Raw genomic sequence first — 12,755 nt, 5'->3', positions numbered from 1 at the left:
TAAAAAGGTTCCCCACCCCTCTGCTAGAGTGCCAAGGTGGTGGAGTGGACTACATCGCTTCAGAATGCAAGGTCACATTTTTGAATGCTGGGATGTTTGTCTTTTTTAAAAAGAAAAACTTCAGGCAAGTAGAAGTTTAGCACTGCAAGGAGTAGGTCGGGGATGAAGCTTTCTCTCTAATTTGCTCGTTGTTGTATTGAACTTGTGGGGAGATGTTGTTGTTGTTGTTTGTTTGTTTTTCACATGCTGCCCACATCCTGAAGCGGTGCAGTCTACCAGTTCCACTGTCAGTGTGTACCATTAGATCATTTTGGACTCTGGATTTTGAATAGCAGTGCCTATGACATCGCTTACTTCAACATGTCGTAAGCCCACCCCTCTTTTGGGGGTGATGTTCTGCAGAATGCCCCCCCCCAAGTTCTGCCCTGATGGCACCATTGTCTGCCGTGTGCCCAGACTAGGCCTCAGTCCCGTTCTCCCCAACAAGAGGGCAAAAGAAAGGAGGCTAAAACGCAGGGCGTATTTTTATGAACAAGTCCTCCTGTGTCTCCTGCTCCCCTTCTTCACTCCAGCTGTCCATCCATGAGCTCGACGACCCTCGAGACCAGCGCTACTTGATGGTGATGAAAGGAGCTCCCGAGCGCATCCTGGAACGGTGCTCCACCATCATGATCAAGGGTCAAGAGCTGCCCCTTGACGAACAGTGGAAGGAGGCTTTCCAAACAGCTTACATGGACCTTGGCGGTCTGGGCGAGCGTGTCCTGGGTAAGTCGGGAGGGTGAGGGGTGGGTGTGGGTGGGTGTGCTGTTGGTAGAACTTGGGACCTGATAAAGGCCAGGTCTGTATTCTGAGGTACCATCAGAGCCAGCGGTATAGATTTGAGGGAACACTTAGCAAAACTCTCTCTCCCTCTCGTGGATTTTCTCAGTGTCAGTGCTTTCAGGAGTGACATGGAGCTCCCATTTCACTCTCCCACAACGGCTTGGGGTGTTGGAACATCAAAGGGCATTGTGGGAAATGTCAATGACAGCTCCAAGCCGCCCAGCACTCATCCTGAGGATGCCCGGATGCTGATCCTGGCAACTGGCATGTCAACTGGCTGAAACACAAGGAGTTGCCTTGTACTGAGTTGGACCATTGGCCCATCTAAGTCAGTATCATCTACACTGACTGGCAACTGCTGTTCAAGGTTTTAGATAAATAATCTCTCCCAGCCCTACCTGGAGATGCTGGGGATTGAACCTGCATGCAAGGCAGGTGCTCTGCCCCTGAGCTATGACCTTCCTAAGCAAGTGTCCAATGAGACTACAAGGGTAGGAGGCCAGGAGGCCAGCAGTAGGTGGAGCCAGAGCCGATTTCCCTGTGTTTGGTTGTTAAACCACTCTGGGAATTGTAGCTCTGCGGGGGAATATAGGGGTCTCCAAACGACTCTCAGCACGCTTAGCAAACTACAGCTCCCAGAATTCTTTGGGGGAAAGCCATGACTCTTCAAAGTGCATAATGCTTTCAATGTATGGTGTGGATGTGGCCCAATTATTTCTAAATGCACATCTCTACACATTATTAATTGCATTTCTACCCTGCCCCTTCCTTCCAAAGGTGGCACACAACCTAGTAGTAAAACAATACTGAAAAGGAAAATATTACCATATGCAGATTATATGCAGATCCATGTCCTCTTCTTTGGTGATATGTTTCCTCTTTTTCTGACGATGCCTCTAAGTGTCCACCCTTGGCAGAGGCCTCAACATGATTCTCTGTTTCCTCACAGGCTTCTGCCACCTGTACCTTCCCCAGAGCGAGTTCCCACGTGGCTACAACTTCGACAGCGACGAGATGAACTTCCCCACCAGTGGGCTCTGTTTTGCAGGCCTCATCTCCATGATTGATCCCCCCAGAGCCACCGTGCCCGACGCCGTCATGAAATGCCGCACCGCTGGCATCCGGGTATGCTGCCAGCTGTTCCGAGATGTTTCTGGCTCCATTGGAAGAATTAACAGCAACCAAGAGGGCCGGCCCTATCGTTAGACAGAGTGAAGTCACTGCCTCAGGTGGCAGATCCTGGGAGGAGCGGCATCATTTCTCCTGAGACTGTGTGCACCCGCACTATCCTGTCACCAGTGTTAGGCAGCCTTTCCCAGCCTTGGTCCCCCAGATGTTGTTGGACTACAACAACTCCCATTAGCCTCAGCCAGAATGGACCGATGGTCAGGGATGATGGGAGTTGTAGTCCAACATCTGAGGATTCAAGGCTAGGCAATACTGGAATAAGATTCACCTGCCAGTTCAGCCAGCTTCTGATTGTGGAAATGGGAGGCATGCAGGGCTTGGGGGTGGGCACCATCTTGTTCTTCACTGCAGGCTGCAAAATGTCTTAAGTCATCCCTAGTAACAAGCATCTTGGCGAAAAATGATAATTTACATTTTGTATGGGCAATAGGGATGATATCTCTAGTGGCCGTTAGTCATCTATATAGAGTTGCAGTGGTATGTAGCCAGTGTGGGTGAGTGGTCAGAATGTCAGACTTGGACTTGAGAGGCCAGAGTTCAAATCTCCACTCAGTCACAATGAATGTCACTGGGGGGGGGGGGGCGGAAACCATGTGTGCCACCTTGGTGGAAAGTTGGGATATAAACTTAATAATAAAACAAACTATCATTAAATAAATAATTAAATTAGAGGCAGGGACTGAGCATTCCTGAATATAAAATGATGTGATTCTGATTCACTGGGAAAGCTTTTTCTTTCTTTTTTTTAAAGGTCAGGGGCCTGACATTAAAACTACAGTGGTACCTGGGGTTAAGTACTTAATTCATTCCGGAGGTCCGTTCTTAACCTGAAACTGTTCTTAACCTGAAGCACCACTTTAGCTAACGGGGCCTCCTGCTGTCGCCGCGCCGCCAGGGCACGATTTCTGTTCTCATCCTGAAGCAAAGTTCTTAGCCCAAGGTACTATTTCTGGGTTAGCGGAGTCTGTAACCTGAAGCGCCTGTAACCTGAAGTGTATGTAACCCGAGGTACCACTGTACATGTATTTCCTACCCTCCCTTGAGACAAACTCAGGGACTGTGACTGAGCCAAGGTCAGCTACCCAAGTAGCTTCATGGCTGAGCTTGGATTTGACTCCAGGACCCCCATCTGCACCATACAATATCATACCACTTTAAACACCCATTGGCTTCCTCCAAACAATCCTGGGAACTGTAGCTTGTTTAGGGTCTTGAGGGGTGCTAGGCGACGCCTATTCCCCTCACAGAACTTCAATTCCCACAATCCACTCTGTGAATTGTAGCTTTGTGGTGGGAAGCGTCTCCTAGCATCCCCTTAACCAGCTACAGTTCCCAGGACTCTTTTGGGGAATCTGTGACAGTTTAAAGTGGTCTCATTGTGCTTTATATGTATAGCGCAGATGCCTCCCTGAACCTAGACCAACATTCTCATCAGCATTTTCCAGTCAGGCTTATTCGATCTGTGCTGATGCAACGACAACCAAAGATTACTTCAGGAAGGGCCATTTTGAACCGCTGCCCTGTCTTCTCCAGGTGATCATGGTGACAGGAGACCATCCCATCACCGCAAAGGCCATTGCTGCCAGTGTGGGCATCATCTCTGAGGGCAGCGAAACGGTCGAAGATATCGCCACCCGCCTGCGCATTCCCGTGGAGCAGGTCAACAAGCGGTGAGTATCTAAACACAGAGAGCTTTGCCTCAGAAGCAGCATGGCTTTGTACCAGGAGTATATATGATGATAATTATATTAATCTTCTTATATCTTATAGTGTGGTGGTTTGTTTGATTTTTCTGTTATTTGTTTGTTTGATTGTATGTTTGCTTACTTGTATGTACATCTGTTTTTCATAAATGTATTTATTTTAAATTAATAAAGATACTTTTTTAAAAAAAGAAGCAGCGTGGCTTTGATTTAAATCAAATCGATTTAAATCATGATTCAAATCACTAGTCAGTAAGACTTGATTTTAATTTTTTTTTTACAGAAAGACTCATTCTTGCTGGTATAACCTTCATATTTACAACCAGATGAAGGTTTCATTTTTGGAATAATAAATTTTCAGAGTAGTTATATCAAAAATTACTGATTTGGTTGTACTATTAGAAATACATAGACAGAGATAATTATAAAATTATTGTGAGGTTTAATAAGTTAACTGTTTATATTGGGACAACTTTTCTGCTGTACTTTATTGGGAGGAGAAAAATAATCATTTCCTTAATAACAATTTAAAAAATTTAAACAATTTATTTAACTCAAACAATAACATTATAGCATATGTATCCATGTTTGTTAACTGATGTGGTTAAACATTTAAAAAAAAACTTAGACTGAGTTTTAGCACACATGAAAAACTTAAAACAAATTCTTATTTCCTAATGAATAGCCTTTGGACTATAATGTAACTTAAATAGAAAACTATCTTTGGAAAGATTTTTCATCCAAAAGCATTTTATTTAAAAAGTCTGATTTAAATTTTAAAAAATCATTGATTTTTATCCACCCTGCTCAGAAGCATCACAAAGTGCAATTAGGTGACTTTAGACTCTGGGTATAATAGTCACCATACAGGGGGAAGTTCTCCATCTACAGAGGGTCACTTCCTTCAAAATGTGGTAAGCCAGCCACACTGAAACAAAGGAAGGACAGAGTTGTGTTTGTCCGGCATTGAAAATACCAACTCTACGTCTTGTTTGTTGCTGAAGAGAGGCTCTCACTTGAAAACTTGAGGCTCTTTATTTATACAAAAAAACTTTTGTCTCACCCCTTCTAGTGCCCATGAATCACTCAGGGCAGATTTCAACAATGTAAAATTGCAGGACAATGTAAAATGGAAAGTGTTTTGCAACTATACAAATCCATAAAATATGCATTGAAAACCCAACTGAAACAACAGTGGCATTGATGACATGTCAAAATGAACATAGCAGGCAGAAGGCTGCTGAAATAAGAATGTCTTGGCCAGCCAGCAAAAAGGCAATCAGAAAAGGGCCCATCCATGCCACTTTCCCCACAATTATTGGTGCAGCCACTACAAAGGCCCTGTCTATGTATGTGACCCTGGGGCTCTCCCTTTCTCTGCTTTGGCATCCAGGGACGCCCGAGCCTGTGTGGTCAATGGGGGCCAGCTGAAAGACATGGAAACCGAGGAGTTGGTGGAGATCCTCAAAATGCACCCAGAGATGGTCTTTGCTCGCACCTCACCACAACAGAAGCTCATCATTGTGGAAAGCTGTCAGAAATTGGTAAGGGGCACAAAACCCTAACTGCAGAAGGTATTGTGGGCACTGTGAATTTGGACCACCTGCTTCATACGATTATCATTCCCTCCATTTCCAGTCTTCAGGCATGAGTGTTGATGGTTGTGCATCAAAAATAACACTATCTGTGTAACAAGACAAAGCACTTGAGGAAACCTCAAGGTGTGCAGAAGGACAAAAATCTTTAGGAGGGGAAACTAAACTGTTTGGGGTGTGTGGACAGCCCAATGAGAACTGAGCATGCTCAGTCCACATGGAATGATAACTGACTTTTGATGGGGGGGATGGAATGGAATATCCTGGAAAAGGGCAGGACTGGCTGGCTGGGACTCTGAACTCCATACAGCAACATTTTGTTGCAGGTTCCATCTGTAGGTGTAGATGAATGAGCCCATCCAGACATCCTTTCTATTGCACATTAGTAATGATTTCTGCTCATAATGTCACACACAATCCCACTTTCAATACTGTTTGTCCCTGCAAAAGTTTTGGGGGTGTTCACACTGCTTCATTGCCAATCGCTGCACATCCTGTAACTTCCTGCTGCAATCCTGTAACCTTTTACAGTGGTACCTCGGGTTAAGAACTTAATTTGTTCCAGAGGTCCGTTCTTAACCTGAAACTGTTCTTAACCTGAGGTACCACTTTAGCTAATGGGGCCTCCCACTGCCGCCACGCAATTTCTGTTCTCATCCTGAAGCAAAGTTCTTAACCCGAGGTACTATTTCTGGGTTAGCGGAGTCTGTAACCTGAAGCGTCTGTAACCCGAGGTACCACTGTATATCAAAAATGTTCCGGTTTGTTTATCTCCCACTTTTGTTGCACTGTTCCTGCTCAGGACAGCAGTAAATGTGGGATCACTGGGGAAACATAAAAGAACAAACAAGAATGGGGAAAATGCAGCACGGATGTGCTAAGATTGTGTCGCGGATGTATTAACAGCATGCACCTGCAATAAAACACCCATCTGCAGGAGGCCCATCTCTCTCTCTCTCTCTCTCTCCTTGTTCGCAGGGTGCTATTGTGGCGGTAACAGGAGATGGGGTGAATGATTCCCCAGCACTGAAGAAAGCTGACATTGGTGTGGCAATGGGCATTGCCGGATCCGACGCAGCCAAGAACGCTGCTGACATGATCCTGCTGGATGACAATTTCGCCTCCATCGTCACTGGCGTCGAGCAAGGTCTGTTCTCGGGAGGCTGTGGCACAAGGGGGAGGGTTAGTGCCTTTGGGTCATATATCAGCATCTGATGGTGGCAACTTCGTGTGGGAAGGTAGGTGCCACCACCGAGAAGACCCGCTTCCTAAGTGTCAGAAGGTGGCATTCCACTACTTATGGAAAAGCCAGCAGTCTCTCCTCCGAAGATCTTAGCAATTAGCCAGGGATGTCTAAAGGGTATGCATGAACCCTGACTGTGTGTCATGCAAGACAGCAGAAGTTTGTACCATTTAGGGGCTGGGTGGTCACATAGGAAGTTGATACTGTGTTCTGGGAAGCTGATGAGAACACAGTGCTGTGCCTGCCCCCTTCCTGGACAGCATCACTATGGCAACAAGGCTCACTCTTTGAGATGCTGATGAGAGCATTGAACTGGCCAGCTAAGGCCATTTCCTTACAAAGAGGCTGGTATGACTGGCTCAACAGCTTCATCTATTAGATTCCAAACTTTGCTGGACACAGAATCACAGGCCTGGAAGGGACCCGCAGATAACATCCAGAAAGGTTCGATGGAAGAAATCCCAGATCAATGACAGGAGTCATCCATTAAACCCACCGCCATCATTCTTTTCTTCCTTTCAGGGCGCCTGATCTTTGACAATCTCAAGAAATCCATCGCGTACACCCTAACCAAGAACATCCCAGAGCTGACGCCCTATCTGATCTACATCACTGTCAGTGTCCCGCTCCCCCTGGGTTGTATCACCATCCTGTTTATTGAGCTGTGCACAGACATTGTGAGTGGCCAACACTAATCCAGCAGAGGCTCTTTCCCAGGGCTGCTCAGTCTTGTTTCCGACCCCCAACTCCAAAACAAAAACCTTTCTCATCTCTCTTCTCAGTTCCCCTCAGTTTCCCTAGCCTATGAAAGGGCTGAGAGTGACATCATGCACCTGAAACCACGCAACCCTCGACGGGACCGTCTGGTCAACGAAGCGCTAGCGGTCTATTCCTACTTCCAGATCGGTGCGTATTAGAGCTGGAAGGGGGGAGCCTAGAGGTTGAAAAACAGGGGAGAGCAAGCTATGTTGCATGAGACAAGGCAGGGAAGCCTAGGTGGGCTCCATGTGGAGTGGAGCTTCTATAGGGACTGGCAGGAATTGGCTTAGATACCTGCCCCATCATGCCTTATCCCGTGGGGAGGAGAAAGGCACATCATCTGAGCAGTGATGGATGGTTGTGCAGTGGCAAATTCAGAAGCACAGGATCCGTTCATGATGAGAGCAGCCAGGCTCCCTCACAGCCACACCCCTTCTGAGATTATACAACCTTCTAAGATCATAAATAAACATATAATTATACAATAATAATTAGGGATCCACTACAGAAAACCATGCAGATCTCCACAGAACACCTTTCATCTAGATCAGTTTCCCAAACCTGGGTCTCCAGCTGTTTTTTTAGACTACAATTCCCATCATCCCTGACCATTGGTCCTGCTAGCTAGGGATGATGGGAATTGTAGTGCAGAAACAGCTAGAGACCCAAATTTAGGAAACCCTGATCTAGAGCTACTATTTTCTGTGCAAGTGCATGCAGGGTAATGATCTGAAGCTGCTCCAGTTTCTTCTTTCAGAGTGACTAAAGTTGTTTTTTCCATAGAGGTCAACAGTACGTAACGGAACTTGCACACCGTTCTCTTGAAACTGATGTGCCTTCTTTTCAGTGCTCATATTTGGAGCAAGTTCTCCTCCTTGGTGTTCTTCCCACATGCCTTCTCCGGGTTGACCCAAGGAGCCAATCCTCTGTGGCTGACTCACCTCCTTTCACTCATCAGCAAGAAAGGTGGTAACACTTCTTCCCAGTGGCTTAAAAGCTCCCCTTTCAAGCTGATCTGGGTGGCCCTGGGACTCTGGAGAAAGGGATGCTGCCAAGACCCTGCTGCAGAAATGGTAGCAGGTCCACGACCCTTCCCAAAACCCCAGGCCCACTACACCAGACAGGCAGGTTGGGAATGTTTGGGGACAGCTTGGGTCAGGGGGGCAGTGGCTCCATGTGCTCTAATGGATTGGCCGCCCACTGACACAAACTCCCCTGTTCTTCCCTGCCACACAGGAGCCATCCAGTCCTTTGCCGGCTTCACCGACTACTTCACTGCCATGGCCCAGGAGGGCTGGTACCCGCTGAAATGTGTGGGCCTTCGGGCAGCCTGGGAGAACGACCATATCCAAGATGTTCAGGATAGCTATGGACAAGAGTGGGTGAGTGGAGGAGACACACTGCTTCTGGCCTCCAGGTAGGATGGCCAGATGTCCTGCTTTGTTGGGGACAGTCCTGTCTCTGAAAGGCGGCCCGTTTAAAGACAAAGAAACGTGAGGAGAACAAGGGTCCTGAAGCACTTAGCCAGCTGACTGAGGAAGCACAAAAAGCACTGTTGATTTGCTATGATGCTATGATATAGGCCTACGTTGGGCTGGCCTATATCTTCCAATTCTACAATTCTATGATTCTATACCTCCACTGTCAGAGGCAGTAAGCCTCTGAATGCCAGCTACTGGAAATCAGTGTGATGAATGTGGCCTGCAATTTTTGACTGAATTATCAGTTAAATTATTATTTAAAACAACAACAACTTTAAATTGCCCTAATCAGGCAGGAACTTTGCATCTGTGTATGGAGAGATAGAGTAGGTTTAAAGCATCAAGGTTTGCCCTAGATCCTGGAGGGTGCAGCTAATCACTAAAATCATATACAGTGGATGCTCGGGTTGCGAACATAATCCGTGCGGGATGCATGTTTCAAACCTGCAGCGTTTGCAACCTGCAGTGGTGCGTCTGCGCATGCGCAGGTTGTGATGCAGCACTTCTGCCCATGCGCAACCACCGAAACCCAGAAGTAACCCGTTCCGGTACTTCCGGTTTTCGGCAGGTCCATAACCCGAAAAAACACAACCTGAAGTGTCTGTAACCAGAGGTATGACTGTATAGTATTTTATCAATGGTGGTTGGTGCCCTTGAGGACTGGTAGGGCATAAGGCAGGGAGGCCAGCAGTAGGTGGAGCCAGAGATCCAATGGCAGGCAGAGCCAACTCATTCTGGTTTTGTCCTCCTCCTCCTCGTTCAGTTCCACATGAGGCAGCACTGAGACCGAGCAGGAGGCACACCAACACCCAGGACGGGTTGCGCATAAGATGGGAGGCAGGTGGGGGCTGGCTTCAGGCAGAGTGAGGTTGATAGGGCAGTGCCCCGTCTGCCTGAATGGAAGTGTTCCCCATTGTTTATTGGAATGACTCACAAAGGAGCCAGCATAGCCCACAGTAGGGAGATGCAGCCCAACAGCACGTAGAAGGCCACAGGTTCTCCATCAGAGCCCAGATCCTGTGTAGGGAATGGGAAGCCCAGCCTTTCTCTTGCAGGAGGCGCCACTGGGCACCCTAAGCTGGTGGGTGCAGCTGGCACAGGGAGAGAGGGCAGAAGATAGCCAAGCATCCCTCCGTCCTCACTGATCGATTCTTCCCACCTGCAGACTTTTGGGCAGCGCCTGTACCAGGAGTACACCTGCTACACCGTCTTCTTCATCAGCATTGAGATGTGCCAGATCGCCGACGTGCTCATCCGCAAAACGCGACGCCTTTCTGTCTTCCAGCAGGGATTCTTCCGGTACGTGGGAGCCGAACAAATCTCCAAGCCAAACATGGTTCTGTGCTATACAATATGCTGCATTCTCCATTCTTGTAACAGAAGTTATTGTGATAGAAGCACCCTGCCCCCATCTCCCCTCAATCATGCTACCTACTTCGCTGAAACCAAGCCATATTCGCCACCCACCCTGAAACACACCCTTCCCTTTTCAGGAACAAAGTCTTGGTGATAGCCATCGTGTTCCAGCTCTGCCTGGGCTGCTTCCTCTGCTACTGCCCTGGGATGCCCAACATCTTCAACTTTATGCCTATAAGGTAAGACCTCAAATGCCTCCATGGGGCAGATTTAGCCCTCCACTCCACTCCCCCCCCCAAAAAAACCAACAACAACCAGTGGAGGATACTCTGTAGAAGAGAGTAGGGCAGCTGGATCTAATAAAGCTAGTGGCCTTCTTTGAACTGATGGCAGACATTGGAGGGCCATCCAGATGTTGTTGGTCAGCATCACCCCTGACCATTTTGCTATGCCAACTGGAGCAGATGTCCGGCAGCATACGAATGGCACCTCCAGATAAATGGAGCAAGGTAGCCTGACTTGGTATGACTTAGGACGCCACCACTTAACTCACCCGTCCAGCTCACCTTCCTAATTCTCCATGCTAGCCTGAAAGCGGGAAAGCAGATGAGCACAGCCACTGTATACAGTAGATGATAGATAGATAGATAGATAGATAGATAGATAGATAGATAGATAGATAAAATTTATTGTCATTGTCCGTATATACACAGTATACACAACAACGAAAATCAAACACCCACCCAAAGACCGGGTTCACATATACATTTGCACGTATCTCCGACACTCTCATCCTATTCAGACATAATCTATAAAAAACATAACATAATCCAGAATATAACATGACCTATTAAGGCATAATCTATAAAATCCAGAATATAACATGACCTATTAAGGCATAACATAACCTAAAACCTATCTCATTCCTTCCTACTCCCTGCTTGCTAAACCTTGCAACTGGCCCTGAGATCATTATTTAGTGCAATCAGAGCTCTTGGATAGAAACTATTCAGAAGGCGTGTGGTTCGTGTTTTCATTGTCCTATATCTTCTGCCCGAAGGCAATAGTTCAAAGAAGTTGTGAGCAGGGTGGGTGGGATCTCTCAGGATATTATGTGACTTCTTCAAGATGCGAGACGTGAAGATCTCATCCAGGGTTGGTAGTCGGAGCCCAATAACATTCTGGGCAATTTTAATTGTTCTCTGTAAAGCTTTTTTATCCGTTTCAGAGCTGCTACCATACCACGATAATATACTATAGGTTAAGACACTCTCGATGGTACTATGATAATAGGACAGAAGTAGGTGCTGGGATAGATGCAGTCCCCTGAGCATTCTCAGGAAATACAACCTCCCCTGCACCTTCCTCACAACCATATTAATATTTGCAGTCCATGAGAGGTCCTCCGGGATATAAACGCCCAGGTATTTAAACGCCCAGGGACTCCTGTGCTTAATACTAGAGTAGAAGAATAGTAAGGTCCCATTCTCACTGTCTGCGGCCTATCAGTCAGGAAATTCCTTACCCACAGACAGATCTTCTGATGTATACCCATCATATAGGGCTCTCTTTCACCCAGCACCATGGACAGCAGCCCAGCAGCTTTGTTCTGTTAGTGGAAGCATCTCCTAGGCCAGCAAAGGGCAAATGGAGATCTACTGGTAAATCTCTGGTTAATTTTTAGATTACAAAGGAGATTTCACTCTGCTTTTGTTTTGCAACAGTTACCCTTTTCCCAAGGTTATTTGCATATTTATGGTATCCTTGAGAAAGTATGTTGTTTCTGAAATGCATTGAAACACTTATATGTAGCTCCTGGACTCCCCTCCCTTTGTTTGTCCTCCTAGTGATGCTACCTCATTTTTGAGGTTGGTTTCCTGTCTTCCTTGGGCCAAGCCAACATAACGATAACTGAGCTCAGCTGGCTGGCTTAGCAATGTAGCACTGAAATCCCTTTTTCCTGCTTAGATTCCAGTGGTGGCTGGTGCCGCTACCCTATGGCCTTCTCATCTTCGTCTATGATGAAATCCGAAAGCTGGGAGTCCGGAGACACCCTGGAAGTAAGTAACTGGGGGAAGAGAATTCACCTGTTGCATCTGCCAATGTAGAAATGACACGTGTGTCTTCAGGCACACTCTCCTGCCCTGTTGTGGCTACTGACCTTTGGGTCAACCTTCTGGTCTTGGTCCTGCATCTGGCAGCCAAAGCAGCACTCAGAACAGCAGGCAGGAATGTGATGTTTCAGCTCCCTGGGCTTTGTGAGGGAAGCCTGCAATGGTCTTTCTCCACGGTCTGAGGCAGCCTGCTTCTGAATTCCTGCTGTAGGACACAGAAGCCATTGGTAGCCTTGTCCTCCATGAATTTGCCCAATCCTCTTTTAAAGCCATCTGAGTTGGTGGCCATCACTGCCTCTTGTGGGAGTGAGTTCCATAGTTCAACTATGTGCTCCACAAAGTATTTTCTTTTATTTGTCCCGAATCTCCCAACACTCAGCTCCATTGGAGGCCCACGAGTTCTAGTGTTAAACTTTTCTTTATCCACCTTCTGCATGGCATGTGTGATTTCATATACTAATCTACACTTCTTACTCGCCTTTTATCTGAACGAA

General features: G+C 46.9%; 1 protein-coding gene across 1 annotated transcript in view; it reads left to right on the top strand.

Moving 5' to 3' along the window:
* ATP4A (ATPase H+/K+ transporting subunit alpha) overlaps positions 1-12,755 on the top strand; it is a 28,570-nt gene that overhangs the window by 14,469 nt on the left and 1,346 nt on the right. Inside the window, exons 12-22 of the mRNA XM_083515224.1 lie at positions 573-765; positions 1,772-1,947; positions 3,544-3,680; positions 5,107-5,257; positions 6,287-6,455; positions 7,074-7,228; positions 7,334-7,457; positions 8,547-8,692; positions 9,957-10,090; positions 10,285-10,386; positions 12,116-12,207. Coding sequence (XP_083371350.1) covers positions 573-765; positions 1,772-1,947; positions 3,544-3,680; positions 5,107-5,257; positions 6,287-6,455; positions 7,074-7,228; positions 7,334-7,457; positions 8,547-8,692; positions 9,957-10,090; positions 10,285-10,386; positions 12,116-12,207 — 1,579 coding nt within the window. The remainder of the gene's footprint in view (positions 1-572; positions 766-1,771; positions 1,948-3,543; positions 3,681-5,106; positions 5,258-6,286; positions 6,456-7,073; positions 7,229-7,333; positions 7,458-8,546; positions 8,693-9,956; positions 10,091-10,284; positions 10,387-12,115; positions 12,208-12,755) is intronic.

The sequence above is a fragment of the Podarcis liolepis genome, assembly GCF_965112155.1.
Source record: "Podarcis liolepis genome assembly, chromosome: 7".
In the NCBI taxonomy this organism is placed as follows: Eukaryota; Metazoa; Chordata; class Lepidosauria; order Squamata; family Lacertidae; genus Podarcis; species Podarcis liolepis.
Note: the sequence above shows the minus strand (reverse complement) of the source record. Positions and strands in the feature narration are given on the sequence as shown.